Source organism: Peromyscus maniculatus, chromosome 7, assembly GCF_049852395.1.
Source record: "Peromyscus maniculatus bairdii isolate BWxNUB_F1_BW_parent chromosome 7, HU_Pman_BW_mat_3.1, whole genome shotgun sequence".
In the NCBI taxonomy this organism is placed as follows: Eukaryota; Metazoa; Chordata; class Mammalia; order Rodentia; family Cricetidae; genus Peromyscus; species Peromyscus maniculatus.
Genome location: NC_134858.1, coordinates 59,794,434 through 59,816,650, shown reverse-complemented (window position 1 = coordinate 59,816,650; position 22,217 = coordinate 59,794,434). Strand labels below are relative to the sequence as shown.

Sequence of the window (22,217 nt, the reverse complement as noted above, 5' to 3'; positions counted from 1 at the left end):
ATGTGAACTGAGGCCAATCAGGAGGACTGGGAGGCAGCTCGGGCCAGTAGGGTGGCTTTTAGGGAGAAGCCCAGGGAAGCCTTCTGTCTGTCCAGAAACCCCACTGGGAGCTCCATCGTGGTGTCCAGGGCCTGGTCTCCTGGGAATGGCAGTGGTGGGCAGGCTGAATGTGTGTGTTATACATCTTGGTGTGTGTGTATATGTGTGTTATACATCTTGGGGGTGGTGTATGTGTGTGTGTAATATACATCTTGGTGTGTGTGTGTTATACATCTTAGTGTATGTGTGTTATACATCTTGGTGTGTGTGTGTGTGTGTGTGTGTGTGTGTTAAACATCTTGGGGAGTGTTAATTCATGTGGGTGTGTGCACGTGTGTGAAGTTCAGAGGTCAATGTTGGGTATCTTCCTCAGTCACTCTCTACCATGGGGTGGGGGGGAGGGCACTGCAGATTGAATCCCAGGTCCCAGAAAACCCAGTGTGATGGTTAATATTGTCAATTTGACAGGGTCTGGAAACATCCGGAAGACACATCTCTGGGCATGTCTATGAGGAAGTTTCTAGTCTGGGTTCACTGAGGTGGGAAGATGCACTCCAGCTGTATGTGCCACGCTAATGCAGTAGGATCTTGGACTAAATAAAAAGGAGAAAGCAAGCTGAACTCCAGCACGCATCTCTCTCTGCTTCCTGGCTAGAGATGCAGTGTGGGTTCACCAGCTGCCTTGTGTTCCTGCTGCCGTGACTTCCCTGGGAACCTGGACTGGCTGGTTGTGTATGTCAACTTGACACAAGCTAGAGACATCAGAGAGAAAGGAGGCTGTGTTGAGGAAATGCCTCTATGAGATCCAGCTGTCAGGCATTTTCTCTATTAGTGATTGCGGTGGTTTGAAAGAAAATGGCCCCCAAAGGGCGTTGCGCTATTAGGAGGTGTGGTCTTGTTGGAGGAAGTGCGTCACTGTGGAGGCGGGCTTAGAGGTCTCGCATATGCTCAAGCCACGCCCAGCGAGACAGACCACTTCCTGTTGCCTGTGAGTCTACATGCAAGACTCTCAGCTCCTGTTCCAGCACCACATCTGCCTGCACGCTGCCATGTCCCACCATGACGATAATGGACTGGACCTCTAAGCTGTAAGAGAGCCACCCCATTAAATGTTTTTCTTTGTAAGAGTTTCCATGGTCACCATATCTCTTCACAGTAATAGAAACCCTAACTAAGACAGCAATCAATGGGGGAGGGGCCAGCCCATGGTGGGTGGTGCCATGCCTGGGCTGGTGGTCCTGGGTTCTATAAGAAGGTGAACTGAGCAAGCCAGTAAGCAGCACCCCTCCATGGCCTCTGCATCAGCTCCTGCCTCCAGGTTCCTGCCCTGACTTCCTTCAGTGATGAACAGCAACGTCAAACTGTAAGCCTAATAAACCCTTTCCTTCCCAACTTGCTTTTTGGTCATCATACATCGTTGCAGCAATAGAAACCCTAAGACAGACCCCAAATAAACCTTGTGTGCCTTAGTTTGACTTCGACAGGTATTTCGTCATAGAAACAAGAGAAGTAATGAACGCATCTCATTTGTGGCACTTGTCAGGATGAGATGGGAGGGAGATGGGTATGTTGGAGCCCCTGAAGTCCTGAGTATTAAACCCAAGGCTTTGCACATGCTAGGCCAGTCCTCTCCCACTATCCACATGTATAACCCAGGTAGTTTCTTAAAGTCCAGTTTACTGAGATGTATTTTACATGGGTTCCCCATCCCCTCAGGATCCTGTGCTCTGCTTGACACAAATGCATGAAGCTATGAAACCATTATTCCTAGGATAGAAAGCATCTCCCCACCCTCAGAGATGCCCTCCTGTCTGTGGTCAGCTCTCCTCCTTCCTGTTCCTGCCACAGCTCACCTGTCTTGTCCTCATAGTTCAGGCTTCCCCAGTATATAACCCAGAAATGGAATAGTTCAGCTTGTAGTTCTTGGCTCTGCTCACCTTGTTCAGCTGAGCGTGCTTGGGACTCATCCAGGAGCTGCTGGGGATTGGAGACTTGGGCCTTGTATTTCTCAGCCATGTTTCAGCATGAGTAAGCCCCAGCTTATCTTTCCAAGGTCAGTGTTCATCCAAACAACACCATCTATCCAGAAATGTGATTTGCTTGATTCGCACATAGATTACTCCACATTGGGTACTTCAAAAGCCAAACGGCAGGGCTGGTGAGATGGCTTGGTGGTTAAGAGCACTGGCTGCTCTTGCAGAGGACTTGGGTTCAATTCCCAGCACCCACGTGGCAGATCACAGCTGTCTGTAACTCCAGTTCCAGAGCATCTGACACCCTCATGCAGACATACATGCAGGTCAGGGTTAGTGGAGAAGCCCCGGGGTGATGAGGCCACTGAGAAGATGCCAGGGAGCTCCAGAGTGTGTGAAGCGTCGGGTAGGGCAGCCCTGAGCTGGTCACAGAGCTCCACAACAGATACTCTGGAGTGTTTTAATGCTTGAGAATGGCACTGAGGTTGGGAGCTCAGGAGGGTCTGAGAAGCTCCTCATTCGGACTGTACCCAGCATCAAAGCAGCTGGCAGAAATGAGAAGGAGCTGAAACCCAACCCAGACTCCAGACTGTGTAAACTGTCACAGGGAGATGCACACTTCCTTGTTCCCTGGGGGCTGGGGTCCCAGATGCACGCCTAGGGTCAGCAGAGACTTTAGTGGCGGAAGCCAGTCTGCAGAGTGGAAACAGTATGGTTCTCGAGTGGCCTCACCTTGGATTTGAGACTATCAGAGAGAAGAGCCTGTGGCCAGGACAGGACGGAGAGGGTGGCTGTCTTAGTTACCTTTAATTTTTATTTGGGGCTCCCGTCCCAGAAGGTTAGAGTTCATGACTATCATGGGGAAAGCAGGACAGCAGGCAGCCAAGCATCATGGCCCTGAATCAGTGCTGAGAACTCCCATATTGATCCACAAGCGGGTGTGTGTGTGTGTGTGTGTGTGTGTGTGTGTGTGTGTGTGTGTGTGTGTGTGATTGCTGGGAATGACATGGGTGTCTGAAACCTCAAAGCTTGCCCCATCCTCTGACGCACCTCCTCCAACAAGGCCACACCTCCTAATCCTTCCCAAACTGTTCCGCCAACTGTGGACCAAGCATTCAAATATAGGAGCCTATGGGGGCCATTCTCATTCAGACCACCACAAAGTATGTAGAAAGAGCCCCAGGGATTCTTAGCACTTACAGAAGGGTCTAGGAGCCTGGGTCAGATCAGGAGGATCTGGAAGAAGCAAACTGAGAATCCTGACATGATAACCATGTCCCCAGCTCACCGAGGGAAGATGTTGGGCATGCTCACATGTGCTGGTACTGCAGCTAGCCATTATGTCTAACCTGCAGCCCACGGATCTCATGAGACCTAGAGCAGCTGTGAATACAACCCAGTACAAATTCTAAACTTACCTACAGTGTCAGGTCAGACATACTGTAGGGGAAAGAGCCAGCACTCAGAAAGACTGGAAGAGTCGGGACCAGAGGCAGCAGCCCCATCAGGGTTAGAGGTGCCCACGGGCGGCTGTGCTGGTCGCCAGCCTTGCCCTTGTGTGTCAGTTTTCACCGTGTTCCATCTCGCCTTTCCTCCTCCAGGCTTCTGTGGTTAGCAAGCATCCGTAGGATGAAGATGAGAGAGCTATCGCTCTGCCGGGCTCAGCATGGACACTCTTCCAGGCGGGGCTCTGAGGGGCAAGGGGTAGGAAGGGAGGGTCATCTATTGTTTTTCCCAGCCATCCCGGTTCTGACCCTGTGCTATGTAACACGTGTGCCAGACACAGGCTGTTACATCAGCTCACTGAGGGCCTCTTCAGAGGGGCGGGAGGAACATAGAGAAGCCCCTGGTTTCCTGGGCCCCCAGCAGGGGAAGCACCTGTTGGCTTGGATGGTTTTTTTTTTTTTTAATCCTTTTGGTCTGCCTTATCTTTCTGTTTGCTTTTCTGGGTTTATGCTTGTTACCTCCTGGCTTCAAGATGGCTGCTCCAGCTCCAGGCTTTACATTGTCAAGTGCAAACAAAGACAGGAAGCCGTGCCTTAGATAACGTGCTGAGAAAACTTTTCTTGTTTGTCTCTTTTCTATTGTTAATTAAGAAAAATAAGATCTTTCCCACCTCCTCCCCAGCAGATTTCCTGTGTGTGTGTGTGTGTGTGTGTGTGTGTGTGTGTGTGTGTGTATGTGTGCATGCCTGTGTATGCAGGTATGTGTGTGCATATGTATATATGTGTATATGTATATGTGTGTACATGTGTGTGTGCAAGTGTGTCTGTGCAGGTGTGTGTATGCAGGTGCACTCAGGTGTTACTCCTCAGGAGCTGTCTGCCTTGTTATTTGAGCCAGGCTCTCTCACTAGAACTTGAGGACCACCAATCAGGCTGTCCTCCAGACCCCATAAATCCACCTGTCTCCACTCCCCAGCACTGGAATTAGAAGCGCATGCCACCATGCCCAGAGGGTGTGTTTTTACAACGGTTCTAGAGATTGAACCCAGATCCTCAGGCTTGTCTGGCAAGCACTTTACTGACTGAGCCATCTCCTCGGGCTCATGTGCCCCATTTCCACAGATGAGGACATAGCCCCAAAAGTTCATGAACTAGTGCGAGATTGATAAGGCAGTGCCGGCATTCGGACCAGCTACGTCTGACTTTAGCGTCCCTGTATGTCCTCGGGGCTAACAGGTGACAACTGATGAATCTATAGAGAAGTTAAGTTCTACCAACCTCAGCGCATTGCCAAATCCCACGGTGCATACGGAGTGCCAGAGACCAGATGCATTGCCAGTGCCGGGTGGCAAAGCCCCAGTGGGGCCAGTTTACAAAGCACCAACCTTAAGAAGTTCCAGCACGCCTGGGAGGGAGAGGCCTCCCAGGAACTTCCAGGAATGGGCTGCCTCTGCTAGCCTAATGTGGACGGGCTGCTGGGACAGCTGGGAATGGCCAGAGTTGCAGTGGTCATCCCTCAGTACCTCTGCAGTCTGGTCAAAACACACTGTACCCATCTTCAGCTAGAAGTAGTGAGAGAAGCTGGCAGCCACCCTCCTGCCCCTGGGAGCAGGGTCCTCTGCTGCAGAGCAGGCAGGCACTCAGAACTCCCTGTTGGTCTTGTCTGCCTCTGGGGTAACAATGATGGCCCTGCCCTGGCCTCCTGAACCAGGGGCCCCTTCTTCATGACTCTGGGGACACCATTCACACTGTCCCTTCAGCAGTGTGCAGCCTCATGCCCCATGTGATCCCTCCCAATCCAATGGGCAAAGATACAGATGAGCTCCACCTGCGGATGACCAGGATAAACACATGTGCCGTTAGTGGGACCAGCCTGAGTACACCTTGTCATGTGAAGACCCCAGGCTCTTTGGGGTGATTTGGCTTCTGCTTGGATGCCAGAAATGGGCAGGGGGGAGATGGCACACATCCTGGCAGACGGCCACTGAAGTAACCATTCTGTCTGATCCTGGGCGTTCTTTGGGCATCTGCAGTTGGCTAATTCCTGTTTCGTTTTCCTCCTGGTTCTGTTAGCAAGAGCCATTTCTCAACAGGGCCATTGCTGACCTTGCTGGGCCCTAGTCTCAATGACCATCTTACTCAGGCCCAGGCTGGCTCTTTGTGGACTCTAATGCTAATGACTTGTCCCTTCACATGGCATCTTCCTGGTGGCCTGTGACTCTCAGACCTCCACACCCATCATAGGTCTAGAGCAAGGGGTGCATCCTAGGCTGCCCTGGCTGCTGCTCTGTGCCCCCAGCCATCCTGATTCACCTAAGCCATCTTTTACTCAGCCAGCTGTTCCGAAGTGTTCTCTTTCCTTCCAGACCCCAACCTGGAAGTCCCTGAGTGGACTCCCCACAGTGGCCGGAAGTGCCAGCAATCAAGCCTGCTTCCCTTCTTACCCATGAGATCACAGGTGGCCAGAGGTGGCCTTTTACCCCTCTGGGTGTGATCAGGATGCCTCTAGCTTAGGGTGGCTTCTCTGTGGCCCTCATTTGGAGGCCAAGCTAGCCATGCCTCGTGCACCTCTGGGCTGTTGCATCCCTGCAAACTCCCAGTCGGGGTGTAGGGGTGGGTGTCGGAGCTGGGAGTGTTTGAACACTGCTTTCACAGTCCCACCCTTCTCTGGGTAAGGGAGTGCTAGTTCTGGAAAGAGCATGCTCCAGTTTCATCCTGTTGCTGCGACAAACCCTTGAGCAAAAGCAGCTTCGAGGAGAAAACGGTTTGTTTTAGCTGACAGGTTACTGTCCATCACTAAGGAAGGCGGGGCAGGAACCTGAAGCCACGCATGCTACCTGTTCCACACACATTACCTCCGACCAAGGAACTGCTGCACACTACAGTACGCCAGAAGGAGAAGTGCAGCAGTTCGTCTACAGAGAAGGGCACCACTCTCTGGCTCCCTCCACTCCTGCTTAGCTAGCTTTCTTACACAGCCCAGGGTCACTCGCTTAGGGACCAGGGCAGCCATTGGCGGGAATGTGTGCAGGCCAGAGTTCGGATCCCCAGCACCCACGTAAATACTAGGTGGGTTTCAGGGACCTCCTGTAATCCTAGACTTGGAAGGCAGAACCAGGGGATCCCCGGAGCAAGCTGGCTAGGGAAACTAGCCATATTGGTGAGCTCTGAGTTTGATTTAGAGGCCCTGCCTCATTAAGTAAGGTGAAAGAGCCATGGAGGATGATTTCACCTTGGGCCTCCACAGGTACACGCACACGCACACGCACACGCACACACCATGAAAATGGGAGAATATATATACATTTTTCAAAAAGCAAGGTAAATGGCTCCTGAGGAGTGACCCCAGAGGTTGACACATCTGTACATGCACTCATACAAACCTGCAAACACGAAGACACAGAGCCAGCCCCCTCCCCCATACTCCCTTACCCTCTCTCCCCCACCCTCTTCCCTGCATCCCTGCCTCTGCCGCCAGCCCTGGCCCAATTTGCCCTTCAAGGGGAGCAGCCGACTAGCCTGCCATCCCAAAGTAAGCCACTCTTTCTGAGCAGCGTTCTGAGCCGAAGGGCCATGTGGAATACAACACAGTCACCTAGGGTGAGGCTGCGTCCCTTGTGAGTTGGGACAAGAGAGGCTCTTGCCCAGGAATTGTTGGCCAAGGATCACAAAGATGCCTCCTTCCTTGCTAACTCAGATTCTTTCTGCAAGGCGGTGAGTGCCAAGCAGGGGGCACCGAGAGTTAGCAGAGGGTGCTCACACAAAAGCCCTTCTATTTTCTCGGCAACATGAAGTCCCGTCAGAAAGCTGCTGCTCCAGTTTCAAAGGCTTCAGCTGCTGAGGCCCCTTGAAGGGCTCCTAAGGCTCAGGAGGAGATGTGATTCACATGAGTGCACGTGTGTGTGTGTGTGTGTGTGTGTGTGTGTGTGTGTGCGCGCGCGCGCGCGCAGGTGTGTGGCTTGGCACCCGCTTCTCTGTGGGCCAGGTGATGCAACGCCTACTTTCCTCTCAATGATTGACAGTACCACAGTGTTCTCATCACTCAGAGTGCTGAGGTTTGCTTCCTCTCCTTCAAAAGAGATGTCACAGCTTCCACCAGCAAGCGTCCCCACCCCCCTTAGTGGTAACCCCAAGAGGTCATCTGAGGAAGGGAAGGGGCAGCCAAGCCCTATCACCAAGTTCCCCAGGGACACCTTATCAGTACCCCTTTCTTTTCCACTGCCAAGTGACAGGAAGCCAAGCTCTTCATCTTCGAGGCAGCAGTCTGAAGGCCCCCTGGCTCTAGGGACCAAAGTGTATGGTCCAATGTAGGGCCATAGGGCCAAAGAGAGAGAACCTCATTCCCTGTATCCCTTGGGCAGCACAGATTCCCTCCCCTGCATGCACATATGGCACATCCATCATTTGGAGGGGTTTTCTGCCTAGGTCCGCATGACTATAACCATGTGCCCTGGCTTGGAGACTCCCAGAGGTTATCACCCCTCAAGAGGAAAGATCCCTATCCTGGAGGCTCTCTGAACACAGAGTCCCAAACCTTACAGACATCAAGGACCACATTTCACAGATAAGTCTGCTCAGCTCAGCTTTTAGCCTCAACTGCAAACTAGCCTGGTTTATAAAGTGACTCTGTTTGGCCAAACATGGAGAGTTCAAGACCAGCCAAAGCTACATAGAGAGTCCATATCAAAAGAATGAATAAATACAAAAGCAGAGGCTAGGATTATAGCTCAAGTTATAGAATGTGTGCCTGGCATGCATGAAATGCAAGGGTTGATCCCCAGTGTTGCAGAAACTGGGTGTAGTATCCCACACCTCTCAGCATTTGGGAGATATAAGCAGGAGGATCAGGCGTTCAAGGTTATCTTGAGCTACATACCAAATTGAGGCCAGCCTGGGCTACATGTTCTAGAGAGAGGAGGAAGAGGCAGCATGTCAGCATGCCTATCGAGAGCCAGCCACATTTATCTGTCCCTGCGCCTGAGAACTGGGAGCTGGGGCAGTCGAGAGAGAAAAAAGGACAGAGTGGGAGAGACCGGGGGTGGAGGAGGTGGGGGGGTGGAGAGGCGTCAGCGGAGGTGATGTCAGCTGAGATGGTGCAGCTGAGGGCTCCCCAGGAGTATCTGGGGTAAATGAGGTGTAGGAGGCTCAGGAGAACTTGAGGTCAACATGGCCTGGGGTGGGCTTGAGCTGGGGGCAGCTTGATGCTGACTCTGCCTGTGCCCTTGGAGGTGAGGGGATATTAGCTTCCCTTCTGTAAGAGCAGATAGAAGGGGCACAGAGAAGTTTAGAGTCGTGTCCAAGTCACACAGCTGCTCTGCAGAAGACTTGAATCTAGATCTATGTAGATTCCAGTTTAGGCTTGTCACCCTTGCCTAGAAGCTCCAGGAGGCCTCACAAGGTGGTCCTCACTGGAACTGGGCAGGTCCCAGGACCCAGCCACAGGAGGCACTGGTGATGGAGGTTTTCTGAGCTCTCTCTGCCTTGGGCTCCCTGGAGGATGTGGGAGGGGCTGGGTCACCTTCAGACCATGGACCTGACAGGACTTCCTGACTGCGGAACCCTGCTGGGCAGGCTAGGAACACCGTGCTGAAACTCAGCTCTGCTCAGAAGGCCCTGGTCCCTCTTCCTGCTGTCCCCAAGAGGAATCGGGCGCCTGAGAAGGAGAACCTGGGCTGAGGGCTATACCAATAACAGGAAGGGGTCTAAGTCAGCTCTGAGGCTGGCCCTGATGTTAAACTGTGGCTGGGCAGAAAAAAGTGCATGCCCAACTAGAACGGTACTGGAAGAAGCTAGAACGGGCAAACACAGCACCTCCCCTAGGGAACTGTGGAACCTAGAATGTTCTACCTGGCAGGGAGAGCGTGATTTCTATAATTTACCACTCAGGTGGCTCTCTAAGTGGGTGACAGACCCATAGTATATTTTTCACGCTATGTTGTTTTTTTAACTGATCTTTCCTTCCTTCCTTCTTTTTTTAGCCTCATTAGCACTCATTCACGAAAGCATCTGTGACATCCAGGGTCTGAAATTTGTGTTATATTTTTTTCTAATGTAAATTAAAATAAACATACAACATCTAAAATTAAAAACTTCATCTCCTAGTCAGGTGGTGCATGCCTTTAATCTCAGCACTCAGGAAGCAGAAGCAGGAGGATCTCTGTGAATTCAAGGCTAGTCTAGTCTACATGGTGAGTTCTAGGCCAGCCAGAGGTACATGCTGAGACCCCATCCCCCCTCCAAAAAAAAAAAAAAGATTCCTTCTTGACCTTTTGGCTAAGATCAAGTAGAAAGCTGTGATATCACTGCACAGGACCATTACTGAGTGCCGAGTGCCTGCGTGTGTGCCCTGGCTGGGCTCACTTCTACACTGGCAGGCTTCCATGCAAGAGGTACCATCCCATAGAAGGCCACCATGGATCCTCCACTCACCCTCCACAGGCATCAAAAGTAGGGCCTGCTGACCAGTCAGAGCCTAGATAGTGGGCAGGGTGGGCTGAGGAGAGCCTACTGGAACAAGACTCTCAAACTTCAGGGTACTTCTGTGTCATTTAGGGGTGGGCAAGGAAACTGGGTCACCATACTGAGTGTTGGGCCCCACTCTTTTTTTTTTGGCTTTTTCAAGACAGGATTTCTCTGTGTAGTTTTGGTGCCTGTCCTGGATCTCTAGACCAGGCTGGCCTCGATCTCACAGAGATCTGCCTGGCTCTGCCTTACGAGTACTAGGATAAAAGACGGGCACCACCACCACCCGGCTGGACTCCACTCTTAAAATACTGCACTGGATTGTTAAACTCAGCCTGGGGCCCAGGAACTGCATCTTCAAGAAATGATGCAGGAACTCAAAGACCTCCCCCACCTTCCGTGATTATGATGTAGGTGATCTTTGGGTCACACATTGAGGACTTCATTCCAGACTCAGAAGGCTCCACACTCACTGTCTTCCCCTATAGCACACTCAGCTGGGTGACCTGTCCAGTCACTTAACTTCTCTGTGCCTGATGGTAATGATGGTGGTGATGGTGGAGATGGTAAAAACTAAGAGGTTTTTGAGGGAATGCTCATAGGGAAGGAATTCTAGGAAGAATCAAAAGAGGAGATGATGAAATGTGGTGGCTTACTTCCTTGAGCAGAAGGTGGTGACCCCACCCTTACCACTGCCATTGTCCTCAGTCTTTGTGACCCAGCCTACTGACCTCCAGGGCTGAGCAAAATGAGCTTGGACAGTCGGGATACCATCACGTGTGGCTGGCTTGCTGTATCACATGTCATTATCATGGATAGTGAGAGGACCCTACCTTCTTTCTATAATATTGATGGGCATGTGGACAATAAAGAGCAAAGTTGGGGACAGCCTCCTGCTGGCTCGGTCAGACCCTCTCAGTGAGCAGCCAGCCCACTAGAGGCCTCATGTTCTTGGTGGCCCCATCGCTCTCATCCCTCCACGAAGGAGAGATCGCTTGCTCCCTGCATCTCTGACTCTCCGGGTCCCTGCCCAGCTCCTTCATGAACAGTCAGCCTAAACTCGCCTCTGTCGGTCCCTTGCAGATGTCCTGGCGACCGCAGTACCGCAGTTCCAAGTTCCGGAACGTGTACGGGAAGGTGGCCAACCGGGAGCACTGCTTTGATGGGATCCCCATCACCAAGAATGTCCACGACAACCACTTCTGCGCGGTCAATGCCCGCTTCCTGGCCATAGTCACCGAGAGTGCGGGAGGTGGCTCCTTCCTGGTCATCCCCCTGGAGCAGGTAGGTGGCCCTGGTTTCCCTGAGACTCTGAAGGAGGACAGGGCTGGACCTGGGAGGCCTGAGATTCTGTTTTCTGTGCATCTAGATGGATCCCTGCCTGGAGGACTGGAACACACCTGTCTCTAGGGCCAGCTTGGCTTCTGCCATTGCGATGTCCTTTTGGTATAGAGCAGGAGGGAAGCAGAGACAGTTGTGGGTACTTTGGGATCTGCAAAAAACCTGTGCACTTAGGAAATCACCCTCTGCTGGGAGGCTGGCCACCATCTGCTGGGCCCTGGCACCCACTTCCCGCCTGGAGGCTTTCACCAAGGGGCTGCTTACGTGACTGCCTGCCGCAGGTTAAACCCATAAAGCTTACTGCTGCGATTTTGCAGCACAGCCATTCAGGCACAGTCCCAGGAGGCCCGTGGGAGGTCACGAGCCTCAGGCAAAGGGCTTGCTGTCAGTTTGGCTTGTTTATGCCTGAGCTCCCCTTCCTGGCCTGACTCATCCGGGCTCCAGGGAGGAGGCACTCAGAAAAGGAAATTCGGGTTCTAGAGAGGCAGTCAGCTGGTCGCAGGGACAGTTTCCAGGCTTTCCTCCCACGGAGGGGGCGCAGCTTTGGGGACTGTGTAGGGACATGTCCTCCTCCCCACCACAGCTACTGTGGTCCTGAGGAAGGGCCAAGGGGTGACTCAGGCACCTGCCGGCCCGGAGGCCTTCCTCACGTGTGTCTTGTGTTTCTCTGTGTTGATAACGCAGGGGTGAGCTCCTCTCCCTGCCCTGGTCACATGGCCTCAAGTGGCCACAGACACGCGTGTTGTTCAGGAGCCGCACGGCAGGGTATGAGCCGCACGGCGATGGTCCTTTGTGAGTCACACGGTATCGATGGTTGTTGTTTCCTTGGTGAAGTTGGCAGCTTTGTGCACCGACCTCTGAAACACCACCTGCCTCTTTCCAAACCCTCAACTCCCTGCCACGGGGCGAGATCAGGCGTGTGGGCCTGTGCACCCCAGGCTGGGTGAGCCGCCTGCACCATGTCATGTTTACTTCATGACTTAGACAAGTCAACAGCAAAAGTCCTAGATGGAATCAAGACATGAGTGTTTCAACGGGGAGAGGCAAGGGGAAGGGAAGAGGAAGAGACGGGGAGCCTGGCAGGAAGTGTGCGTCTATGATCCCAGCACTTGGGAGGTTGGAGCAGGTACTCACGTGAGGTTTTTCTCAAAGGAAGGAAAAAAGAAAGGGGGTAAAAAGAGAAAATGGCTGGTATATCAGGAAAAAGCGGAAAACATTTAAAAAGGTTTTTATATTAGTTTTTAAATTATATTTATTTTGTGTGCGCATGTATGTGTGATGTGTATGTATGTGTGTTGTATGTGTGGTGTGAACGTGTTTGTGTGTGGTGTGTGCATAGTGTTTGGTGTGTATGTGTGTTGTGTGTGTGGTGTGTGCATGTGTGTATATGTGTGTATGTACATGATGTGTGTGCATGTGTGGTATATGTATATATGTGTGTGTGTGTGGTGAATGTATATATGTGTGTGTGTGTGGTGTATGTGGTGTGTGGTGTGTGTGTATGTGGTGTGATCAGTGTGTATGTATGTATGTGGTTTTTGCAGTGTGTGTGTGTGTGTGTGTGTATGTGGTGCGTGCAGTGTATGTGCGTGTGTGTGGTATATGTGCATATGTGTATGTATGTGGTGTGTGTTTTGTATATATACATATATGTGCAGTGTATGTGTGTGGTATGTATATATGCATGTGTTTGTATGTGTACACATGTGTATGATGTGTAGGATATGTGCCATGGTGCATGTGTGGGGTCTGAGGACAGCTTTCAGAAGCCAGTTCCTCCCCTCTACTGCGTGGGTCCCGGGTACAGCATTCAGGTCATCATGGATTGGCAACCCCTTTATCCACTGAGCCATCTCACGGGCAGCAGAACATTTTTAAAATCATGCTGTGTGGAAAGGCGTGATGTGTCAAAGCGTCTCCACAAACACCAGGAAATGATTGATACAATGGAATATATTTGCAAACAACTAAGTCCCTGTACTACAATGAGGGGCCTACACAAAACTCAAAGGAAACACACGCTTGAGCAGAATGTTTTCAGTATGTAACAAGAGGAAGGTTTGTGTTCTGGAACACATGGGGAGTCCCAGAGAAACCAGTACAAAAGAAAAATGGACAAAAGACCCGCATAAGCGATTCACAGAAGACACCACATTTAACAGAGAACTCCCAGGACTGCGGAATGCGGAGCACAGGTGTGAGATAAGGCGAGGGAGGGAGCTAGGCACCACTGCCTGCTCACCTCTGAACACACGGACAGACGGCACTCCACCTGGGCATCAGCCCGATTGTCTTCAGGTGTATTGAAAAAGTTAGCAGATGGGTGTCGTGGCACAGTGCTGTGACCTCTGCAGGAGGAAGCAGAGTTATCCCACCATTGCCTGTGGGCTGTGTATCAAGTTCTAGGTCAGCCAGGACTATAGCAAGACTGTCTTTAAAATCAAAAAGGACATCAGACATGGTGACACACATCTGGAATCCCAATGCTCAGGAGGTAGAGGTAGGAGGGTCACATGTCCAAGGCATGCCTTACCTGAGCTACACAGAAGGACCCTGTCTCTAACAGATGCACACACTCAAATGTTTGCAGCTTTTCTTTAATTATTTTGAAAAAGGGTCTCACTACCTATAGCTCTGGCAGGGCTGGAACTCGCTGTGTGGACCAGGCTGTAGCAGGAATCTTAAAAGTTCTTATTAATAAAATCAAACCCAAGGCCAGTTATTGGGGTCAATGCTGGTAGATCAGAGAGACAGAACAAGCCACAGCTAACCTCACCTGGCCAACTTCTCAGCTGGTCCTGTTTCCTCAGACTGGAAGCTTCTGTGTCCTCATCCCAATGGCTCTCAGCTGAACTGCTGCTGGAAAGCCTGAAGCTTAACCAGCCACATGCTTAACCAGCCAAAATGCTGCTAGTTTCTGGTCCTCATGCCTTATGTATCTTTCTGCTTTCTAGCACCACTCTCTGGGATTAAAGGCTGGCTTTCTGGGATTAAAGGTGTGTGTCACCATGTTTGGCTGTTTCCAATGTGGCCTTGAACTCACAGAGATCCAGAGGGATTTCTGTCTCTGGAATGCTAGGATTAAAGGCGTGTGCTATCACTGCCTAACTAGTGGCTTTTCTGTTCTCTGACCCCAGATAAGTTTATGAAGGTACACGATATTTTGGGGAACACAATACCACCACACCAGGCTAATCTTGAACTCACATTGATCTGGGAGGCAGTGGTGCACGCCTTTAATCCCAGCACTTGGGAGGTAGAGCCAGGCTCTGTGAATTCGAGGCCAGCCTGGACTACAGAGTGATTTCTAGGACAGGCACTAAAACTACACAGAGAAAACTTGGGGGGGGGGGGATGCACAGCCATGCTTGGCTTATTTGAAGCATTTTTAAACTCCAGGGTTAGCAGAGGCAGGCGGATCTCTGTGAGTTCAAGGCCAGCCTGGACTACAGAGTGAGTTCCAGGAAAGGCACAAAGCTACACAGAGAAACCCTGTCTCAAAAAACAAAAAACAAACAAACAAACAAAAAAAAAAACCCACCACCAACAACAACAAAACCTCCTTTGTAAAGTTGTGTCTTACCCACTGTTCTGATGCTCTGAAGAAACACAAGGCCATGCTTATAAAAGAAAGCATTTAATTGGGGACTTGCTTATAGTTCCAGAGGCTTGTTATCATCATGGCAGGGAGCATGACTGGCAGGCGGATGTGGTGCTGGAGAAGTATCTGAGAGCTACACCCAGATCTACAAGCAGAGTGAGAGAACTGGACTTAGCATGGGCTTTTGAAACCTCAAAACCCATCCCCAGTGACACACTTCCCCCACTAAGGCCACACCTGGTCCTTCTAATCCTATCAAAGAGTTCCAACTCCCTGCTAACTAAGCATTCAAATATATGAGCTTATTCATATATAATATTCATATATAATACAGGGGCCATTCTTATTCAAACTATCACAAATTGCTTAAAAGCTTTTAAATTCTGTACTCTATACAGAGAAGTTGCCCTCCCTGGAAACAGTGACACACACACACACACACACACACACCCTCTCAACTTCATTTGTTCACATTCCTGAGGTTCCACTCACATGGAGCAGGTACCCTGATTCACAGGTGTGCTGTAATAGTGAAAATTTGCATGCACCCTGCAGGCCCGTCATGGAGAAAGCAGGTGGCATGTCTCCCTTTCCGTGGGTTCCGTGGTCATCAAGACAGGCCCTGTTCAGCACAGTCTCCGGATCACTTTCCTCACTTCCGGATGATGAAGAATTCTGAAGGGCTTTTGTTCACTTGGATTAGATCTGCCATCACAGCATGTTCATCACAAACATGAAATCATCTTGGGCTGGAGATGTTGCTCAGTTGGTAGGCGATTGCTTAGCATGCGTGAATCCTGGCGCCCCCTCACCCCCCCACCCCCACCCCACCCCCACCCCACCCCCACCCCCCGTGCCGTGCCGCACAGATCGAGTGTAGTGGCTCATGGCTCAGGCTCGTAGTTCTCCTAGTTCTTAGGAGGTAGAGACAGGAGGATCAGAAGTTCAAGGCTATTCTCTGCAACATAGTGAGTTTGAAGCTATCCTGGGCTATATGAGACCCTGTCTTTAAAAATAAAACCCTGCCAGGCGGCAGTGGTACATGCCTTTCATCCCAGCACTTGGGAGGCAGAGCCAGGCAGATCTCTGTGAGTTCGAGGCCAGCCTGGTCTCCAGAGAGAGATCCAGGAGAGGCTTCAAAGCTACACAGAGAAACCCTGTCTGGACAAAAACCAAAAACAAATAATAAATAAAAATAAAATCTTTAAAATATGTATCAATGAATTAAAGTAATAGCAAACTCATTTCACATACTCCGGGAAAACATATTTTTATGAAAAAATAATATTTTAGTGAGAAACAGTATTTTCTAAAGCCCCAATGTTAATGAGGGTTTAAAGATGGGGGGGTAGAGTGCCCACCTAGCGTGCAGAGGGCTCTTGGCTAGATTCCCAGCACTGAAAAAAGAGAACGACAAGAACGGCATTGTTTTCCACTTTTCAATCCCCTTTTACTATTCCCCTGGCTTGACAGAGCACAGCTGGACTCCCACAGCTGCTTCTACATTCAGCCTCTGGCAGTATCGCCCGAGAAGTTGCTTTGAAAAAATACCATATACTCATGAGATTGGACAGGCAGAATGGAGGGTGAGCGCTGCGTCCAAAGCAGTTTTGAGCCCATGGATTCCCTGAAAAGGTCCTGGGTTTTTTTTTTTTTATTTACATTTTATTTATTGATGGAAGGTGTCTTAGCTAGGGTTTCTATTGCTGCGAAGAGACACCATGCCCACAGCAACTCTTATGAAGGGAAACATTTAAGCGGGGTCGGCTTACAGTTCAGAGGTTTAGTCTCTGGTGGGACATGGTGGCATGCAGGCACACATGATGCTGGAGGAGGAGCTGGGAGCTCTATATATTGATCTGCAGGCAGCAGGAGAAGACTGTCACACTGGGCGTGGCTTGAGCATATGAGACCTCAAAGCCCACCTCCCCAGTGACACACTTCCTCCCACAAGTCCATGCCTACTATAACAAGGCCATGCCTCCTAATAGTGCCATTCCCTAAGGGCCAAGCATTCACCCCCATGAGTCTACGGGGCGTTCCTATTCAAAGCACCCCAGGAGATGCCTGCAAGTTGGAGGACAACCTACCACACCTACCACAGTTGGTTCTCTCCTGACACCATGTGGGCACAGGAATCAAACGCAGGTTGTCAGGTTTGGCAGCAAGTGCCCTGACCACCTAAGACATCTGATTGGTCCCTGGAAAGGTCTTGAAGAGTCTAAAGACCCCAGATCATATTTTGGAAATCATCCGTGCAGAAGGACATTAATGAGAGAAAACTATTTGTGATGTGCTATTTTTGAAAGGAAATACATTCTTGGTCTCATTTAAAACACCTACGTATCTAGAAAAGACCAAAAGGGCGTTAGTCAGGGTTAAAGGTGATTAGCTCTACATTTTAAGTTTTCTTCTTTCTCTGTGATTTTGTTTTATGATGAGCACTTAAAGCATTCTGTATAGAAAAAGTATTGTGTCGGGCGGGGGGGCGGGGATGGAGAGCTGAGAATACAATTCAGCTGGGAGAGTGTTTGCTTAGCATGTAAGAGGCCCTGGTCCATCCCCCCGGTGGTGCATGTCCCTAATCCTAGCACTTGGTAGATGGAGAAGTTCAAGATCATCCTTGGCTATAAAGTAGGTTTGAGGCCAGCCTGGACTATAGGAAACCCTCTCAAAGGATGTTTTTCCAGGGAAGGTAGGCCCTGTCCTCATAAACTGCAGACAGCTGTAACGGCAGGAACAAACTCAGTCTTACTTAATCTCAGAATTCAGAGAGCCATCTCCATCTTCTTTGCGGAGAAACTGAGGCTGCAGAGACAACAGGAGCTAGATCTGAGGCCAGCTTCCAGGCCAGAACAGGCGTTGACTAAAGCCTGCTCTCCTACATCTGAACCCAGGACTGGCAGTTCTGTGATGCTGACAGGCAGGTCCTTTTGGCTCTGGGTGGGGTTCGGAGGCGTGGCCCGTCTTCCTGGCTCTTGCTCAGCCTCTGCTGTGGTGGCCAGTGCCTGATGTTTTCCTAGTTAACATGCAGCTTCCAGCTCCCGCCTCTCGGGAGTGGAATGTTAAGTTGCAGATGGGCAAGCAGTCAGCGCCCTGATTGCCTGGCACGGCTGGCGGCCCTTATGAATATTACAGAAGCTAGGCGCTGTGCCCAGCACCTCACTAGCCATCCGGCCACCCAGTGCCCCACCCCTTTCTTGCTGCACTCCCCAGGGCTGAACCAAACCCCTAGAAGACCGGGGCTGGAAGCACAGGTCCTTGCCAATTACTAGGTGGCAGCTGGTGGGCAAGAAGGACCCAGCCTGGATGTCAAGTGTCTAGCTTCTTCCCACAGCCAAGAAACTGTTCTGTCATCACCTGAGAACTTTCTGAGAGTGTAACACACTGTGCAAATGCAGTTTTCCCCCCATTTACAGAGGAAGAGACAGAAGCACCAAGAAATCCACTCCCCCAAGACGGCACAGCATCCAAGGCACACAGCTAGACTCGAAAGCCGCAGCTCTCCCGGATGCATACCTAGTTACCACACAGAGGGTTAGAAAAAGCGGCTCTTCTGCGGGCGTGTCCCGTGTTACTGTGATGGGAATACAGGGCGCGTGCTGCCTGGCTCTACAGAAGCCACTGAGCAGAAGCAGGAATTGAATCTCAAAGCTGCACCGTCTAGCCTGAGAGCCAGCAGTTGAGGAAGCCAGAGGACTCTGGTCCCCAAATCTGAATACACCTTTCCATTTCATCGCCAGTTTGTATAGCCTATACCAGAACAGAGGCAGTAGTCAGTCACTCATTCCAAGATTTAGTTGTGTCCCTCTGAGCATGTTGTCAGCCTCGTCTCCGAGTCTCTCTCCTTATCGTTTCCTTCATATTTCCCTCAGTATTGTCTCCCTGCGAAGCGGGATTTTCCAAATATCCAAGGCCACTGAGTCACATTCCTCCTGAGCTGTTTACAATGTGTATGTGCAGGTTCCTTCCTGCAATGTGAGGTAGAGCTGTAGAACGCAAATGTCCCTGTCACTGTTACTCTAGGGAATTCTGCCATGTGCTAGCCAGAGGCGAGGAGACCAGGTGGGGGCATGAAGCAAGGGTGGCCCCTTGTCAAAGAGAGCCGGGGAAGGAAGGGGTCCTGGAGAGGAAGCCAGACACCTTAACTTCATTCCTTCAGCCATTGTGCAAGGGCGGGAGCCTTAGCACCATGCTGGGAATCCTGGATCCATGTGCCACCAGGTCTGATCTTCAGAAGGCCCCATGGGTATCCCATGAATGGACCTGGTGGGTGAGCATTACCGTGTGGGTCATGCATCTGGCTCAAGCCTCAACTCTATCAGATGGATGAGCATTTGAGTTTAAGTATCTAGGACTCTCACTAGTGGGGAAAAAGGATAGAGTGTGATTCCCTGCTCCATGTCCTGGAGCCTCTGGCCGACACACTCTCAGCTGCTGTTCGTCTCTGGGTGGGGTCAAACCCACAGCTTCCCTGCCTTTTGCCCATCATGCCATGGCTCAGCCTGCAGAGGTCTTGGCTTACGGGGGAAACACATCCTACAACCTATGACCTGGGTCTCGCTGGCCCAAGTCTGCTTAGAGCGAGCTGTGTAACCTGATACTCCTGCCTCTACCTCCCCAGTGTTGAGGTTACAAACAGCACACTGCCCCTGGCTCCGTGGCCGTCTCTTGCCTTTTCTTTGTCTCTGATCTCTGGAGGGAGCACAAATCCACCGGGCAGTCTGAGGACAGCAGAGCTCGGGAGCAGTAGTTCAGGCTGGTGACTGGGACCCAGGCTCCGGGGCAGACATCCTGTTCTAATCTCTGTCATGCTTCTCAGGTGCTGTGTGACCTCTGGAGTCACTTAGCCTTCCTATGCCCTGGTTTTTCTAGCCACAAACTGGATAGGGTTAGTATCGAGGACTGATGGGGATCCAGCCCCTCGATAGTCCCCTCCCAGGGTCCGGGAAGAATCTACAACCAGCTGATAATTAGTCTTTGATGAGAAGAAATGAATCTATGTACACGGAACTCCTTAGTCCATATACTTTATTATTCTGTGACAGTTACAAGCTTATATTCTGCTCTCATATTTAGGTCATCTTTAGCCTGATTTCTCTCTACACGTGTCTGCGATCCCCTCTAGGTTCTATCTTAATTCCTTCATCTAGTTCTGCCCCTTCTAGGTTCTCATCCATCTTGTTCCTTCCCATATCATCTCCTTTCCCGTCTCCTCTCTCCTCTTCTCATTCTACCTCATCTTGTTCTTCCCCATCTGGCTCTTCCTCCTCTTCCATCTCGTTCCTCTAGTACTTTCTTGTAGCCCTTCAATCTACTTCTTCCCCATCTCAGTTTGTTCCTCTCAAGTTCTTACCCATCTAGTTCTTCCATTCTCTTTTCTCTTCTCTGTCCTCTCATGCCCTGGGAGTCCTGGTATATATACACTTACAAACAGTATTCCCTTAGCAGTGCAAAACCAGGCTTCCAGGGTCAAATGGAGGGGTGATAAGAATCACACAGGGAGGCAATAACCGTTAATTATCACTTGCAACCCCAAAGGGAAGTGACCAATGGGGAAATGAATTAACTAAAGGCTAAATTCAGGCAATATCTAAGAAGAGGGCTCTTATGTGCTCAACTATAATCTTAAACGTGGTTGGTAGAAAGTGTTAAGACTCCAAAAGTTGCTAGGTCAATGGGAGAAAATAAAACTGTCTTCTTTTTTCCTGTAGCTCCTATCTGTCCAAGCTATCTGCCGTTTTTCTGCAGGGTGGGGGAAAGTGTGCTCAGTTGCTAGGCAACCTGTGTACAGCTAGATGCCTCTGGTGATCTAAAGGGAGATCTGGAACTGGTGGTAAGGTTTGGGAAAAGAGGAAGTAAGGCTTAATTGGCACATCTGCCAGGCCTTCTCAAACAGGTAGCCTGGATGCTTAAGTCTGTTCTTAGAGAGTACAGAGGTATCTCTGATAAAGTACTTTCCTCCATCTAGGGATGGACCTGGCCGGATGCTGCTAATGATAATTACAGGGAGGCTTGAACTGGAGTTCTGGCTGAGCATAGCTGTCAGCGCAGAAGGTTATCTAAATATTCCTAGAAGTGGTTAGGTAAGGAGTTAGCAGTCTATAAAGTTGGTAAGGCTGTAAGAAAGGAGGGTCCAAGCTGAATTGTGTAAAGCTATTACTTAACGTCCACCTGACCTAGGTGGTGTCTCCTTGTGGAATTTACCTTAAGTCAGGAGACTTGCATGTGGACTTTTATTACTGCTAGTCCTTGAAAGTAGCCAAGGGAGATATCTGATTCCAGAGAAAGCCTTTCCCGAGGCTGTTCTCCAAATACCTGGAATGTGTATGTCCAGAGAGTGATCAGTCCACACTGTTAGCCCTTCTTAGGGAAAAGTCAATTGGGAAATCTATGAAGGCACACATGATTTTCATAACAGAATACAGCTGATATATAACAAGCCAAGTAACATCAAAATCTCCTTGGAATTTGGCTTCCTCTAGAGGAATTCCCTGATTCCTCCAGGTAGTGACTTTGCCATAACCAGCTGAGTTCTTATGATATTCCTGCGGCCCGCAGCAGGTTAGACTCCATGATCTATAGAACTCACTGTAGCTCTTACATTTCTGTTCCCTGCTAACACCATTTTATTCAGAAATGCCCTCACCAGTGTTGCAAGTTGGTGCTGGACAATAGACAAAGATGGCTGCTCCCTCTCAAGACCCATCTCAGATGCCAGCTCTGTGAAATCTTTGCTAACCCCAAACCTTGCTACAGATAGTCATGTCTCCCCTGCTAGAGCACTTACCTGCTTCCTTATTGACCATATGGTTATACCATCTACCCATTCACCCATCCATCCATCTACCCATTCACCCATCCATCCATCCACCCATTCACCCATCCATCCACCTACCCTTTCACCCATCCATCCATCTACCCATTCACCCATCATCCATCCACTCATCCATCCATCTACCCCACCCATCTATCCACACACAGCCATCCACCCCTCCATCCAACAACCATTCAACAAATGCTGATTGAGCATCCACCAGCCTTCAGTCCCAGCTCCTGCCTGGGGTGGTAGCACATGACTTTAATCCCAGCATTCGAAAGGCAGGCAGATCTCTGTGAATCTGAGGCCAACCTGGTCTACACAGTGAGCTCCAGACCAGCCAAGTCTACAAAGTAAGACCCTGCCAAAAGCAAAACAAAGGAAAAGCCAGTTGCTACAGCAGGGACGGAAGTAAACGAGACCTTATCCACATGAGTTCACAGTCAGGTTGGCCACCTGGGTGATGAGGGCATGTCTAGTTTGCACGGTGGCAAAAGAAAGACCAGCTATGGATGGCTTCACACCTGGCACTTGGG

At 50.4% G+C, this 22,217-nt stretch overlaps 1 protein-coding gene across 3 annotated transcripts in view; it reads left to right on the top strand.

Annotated features, from left to right (window-relative positions):
• Coro2b (coronin 2B) overlaps window positions 1-22,217 on the top strand; it is a 111,942-nt gene that overhangs the window by 37,145 nt on the left and 52,580 nt on the right. The window contains exons 1-2 of one of the 3 annotated variants that reach the window (XM_042281073.2): window positions 10,337-10,458; window positions 11,003-11,203. In XM_042281073.2, the coding sequence (XP_042137007.1) occupies window positions 10,456-10,458; window positions 11,003-11,203 (204 nt within the window). In that variant the 5' untranslated portion in view covers window positions 10,337-10,455. Of the gene's footprint in view, window positions 1-10,336; window positions 10,459-10,662; window positions 10,738-11,002; window positions 11,204-22,217 lie in introns of those variants that run through there. The other 2 variants (XM_076576442.1, XM_006971453.4) reach the window with 2 other exon arrangements.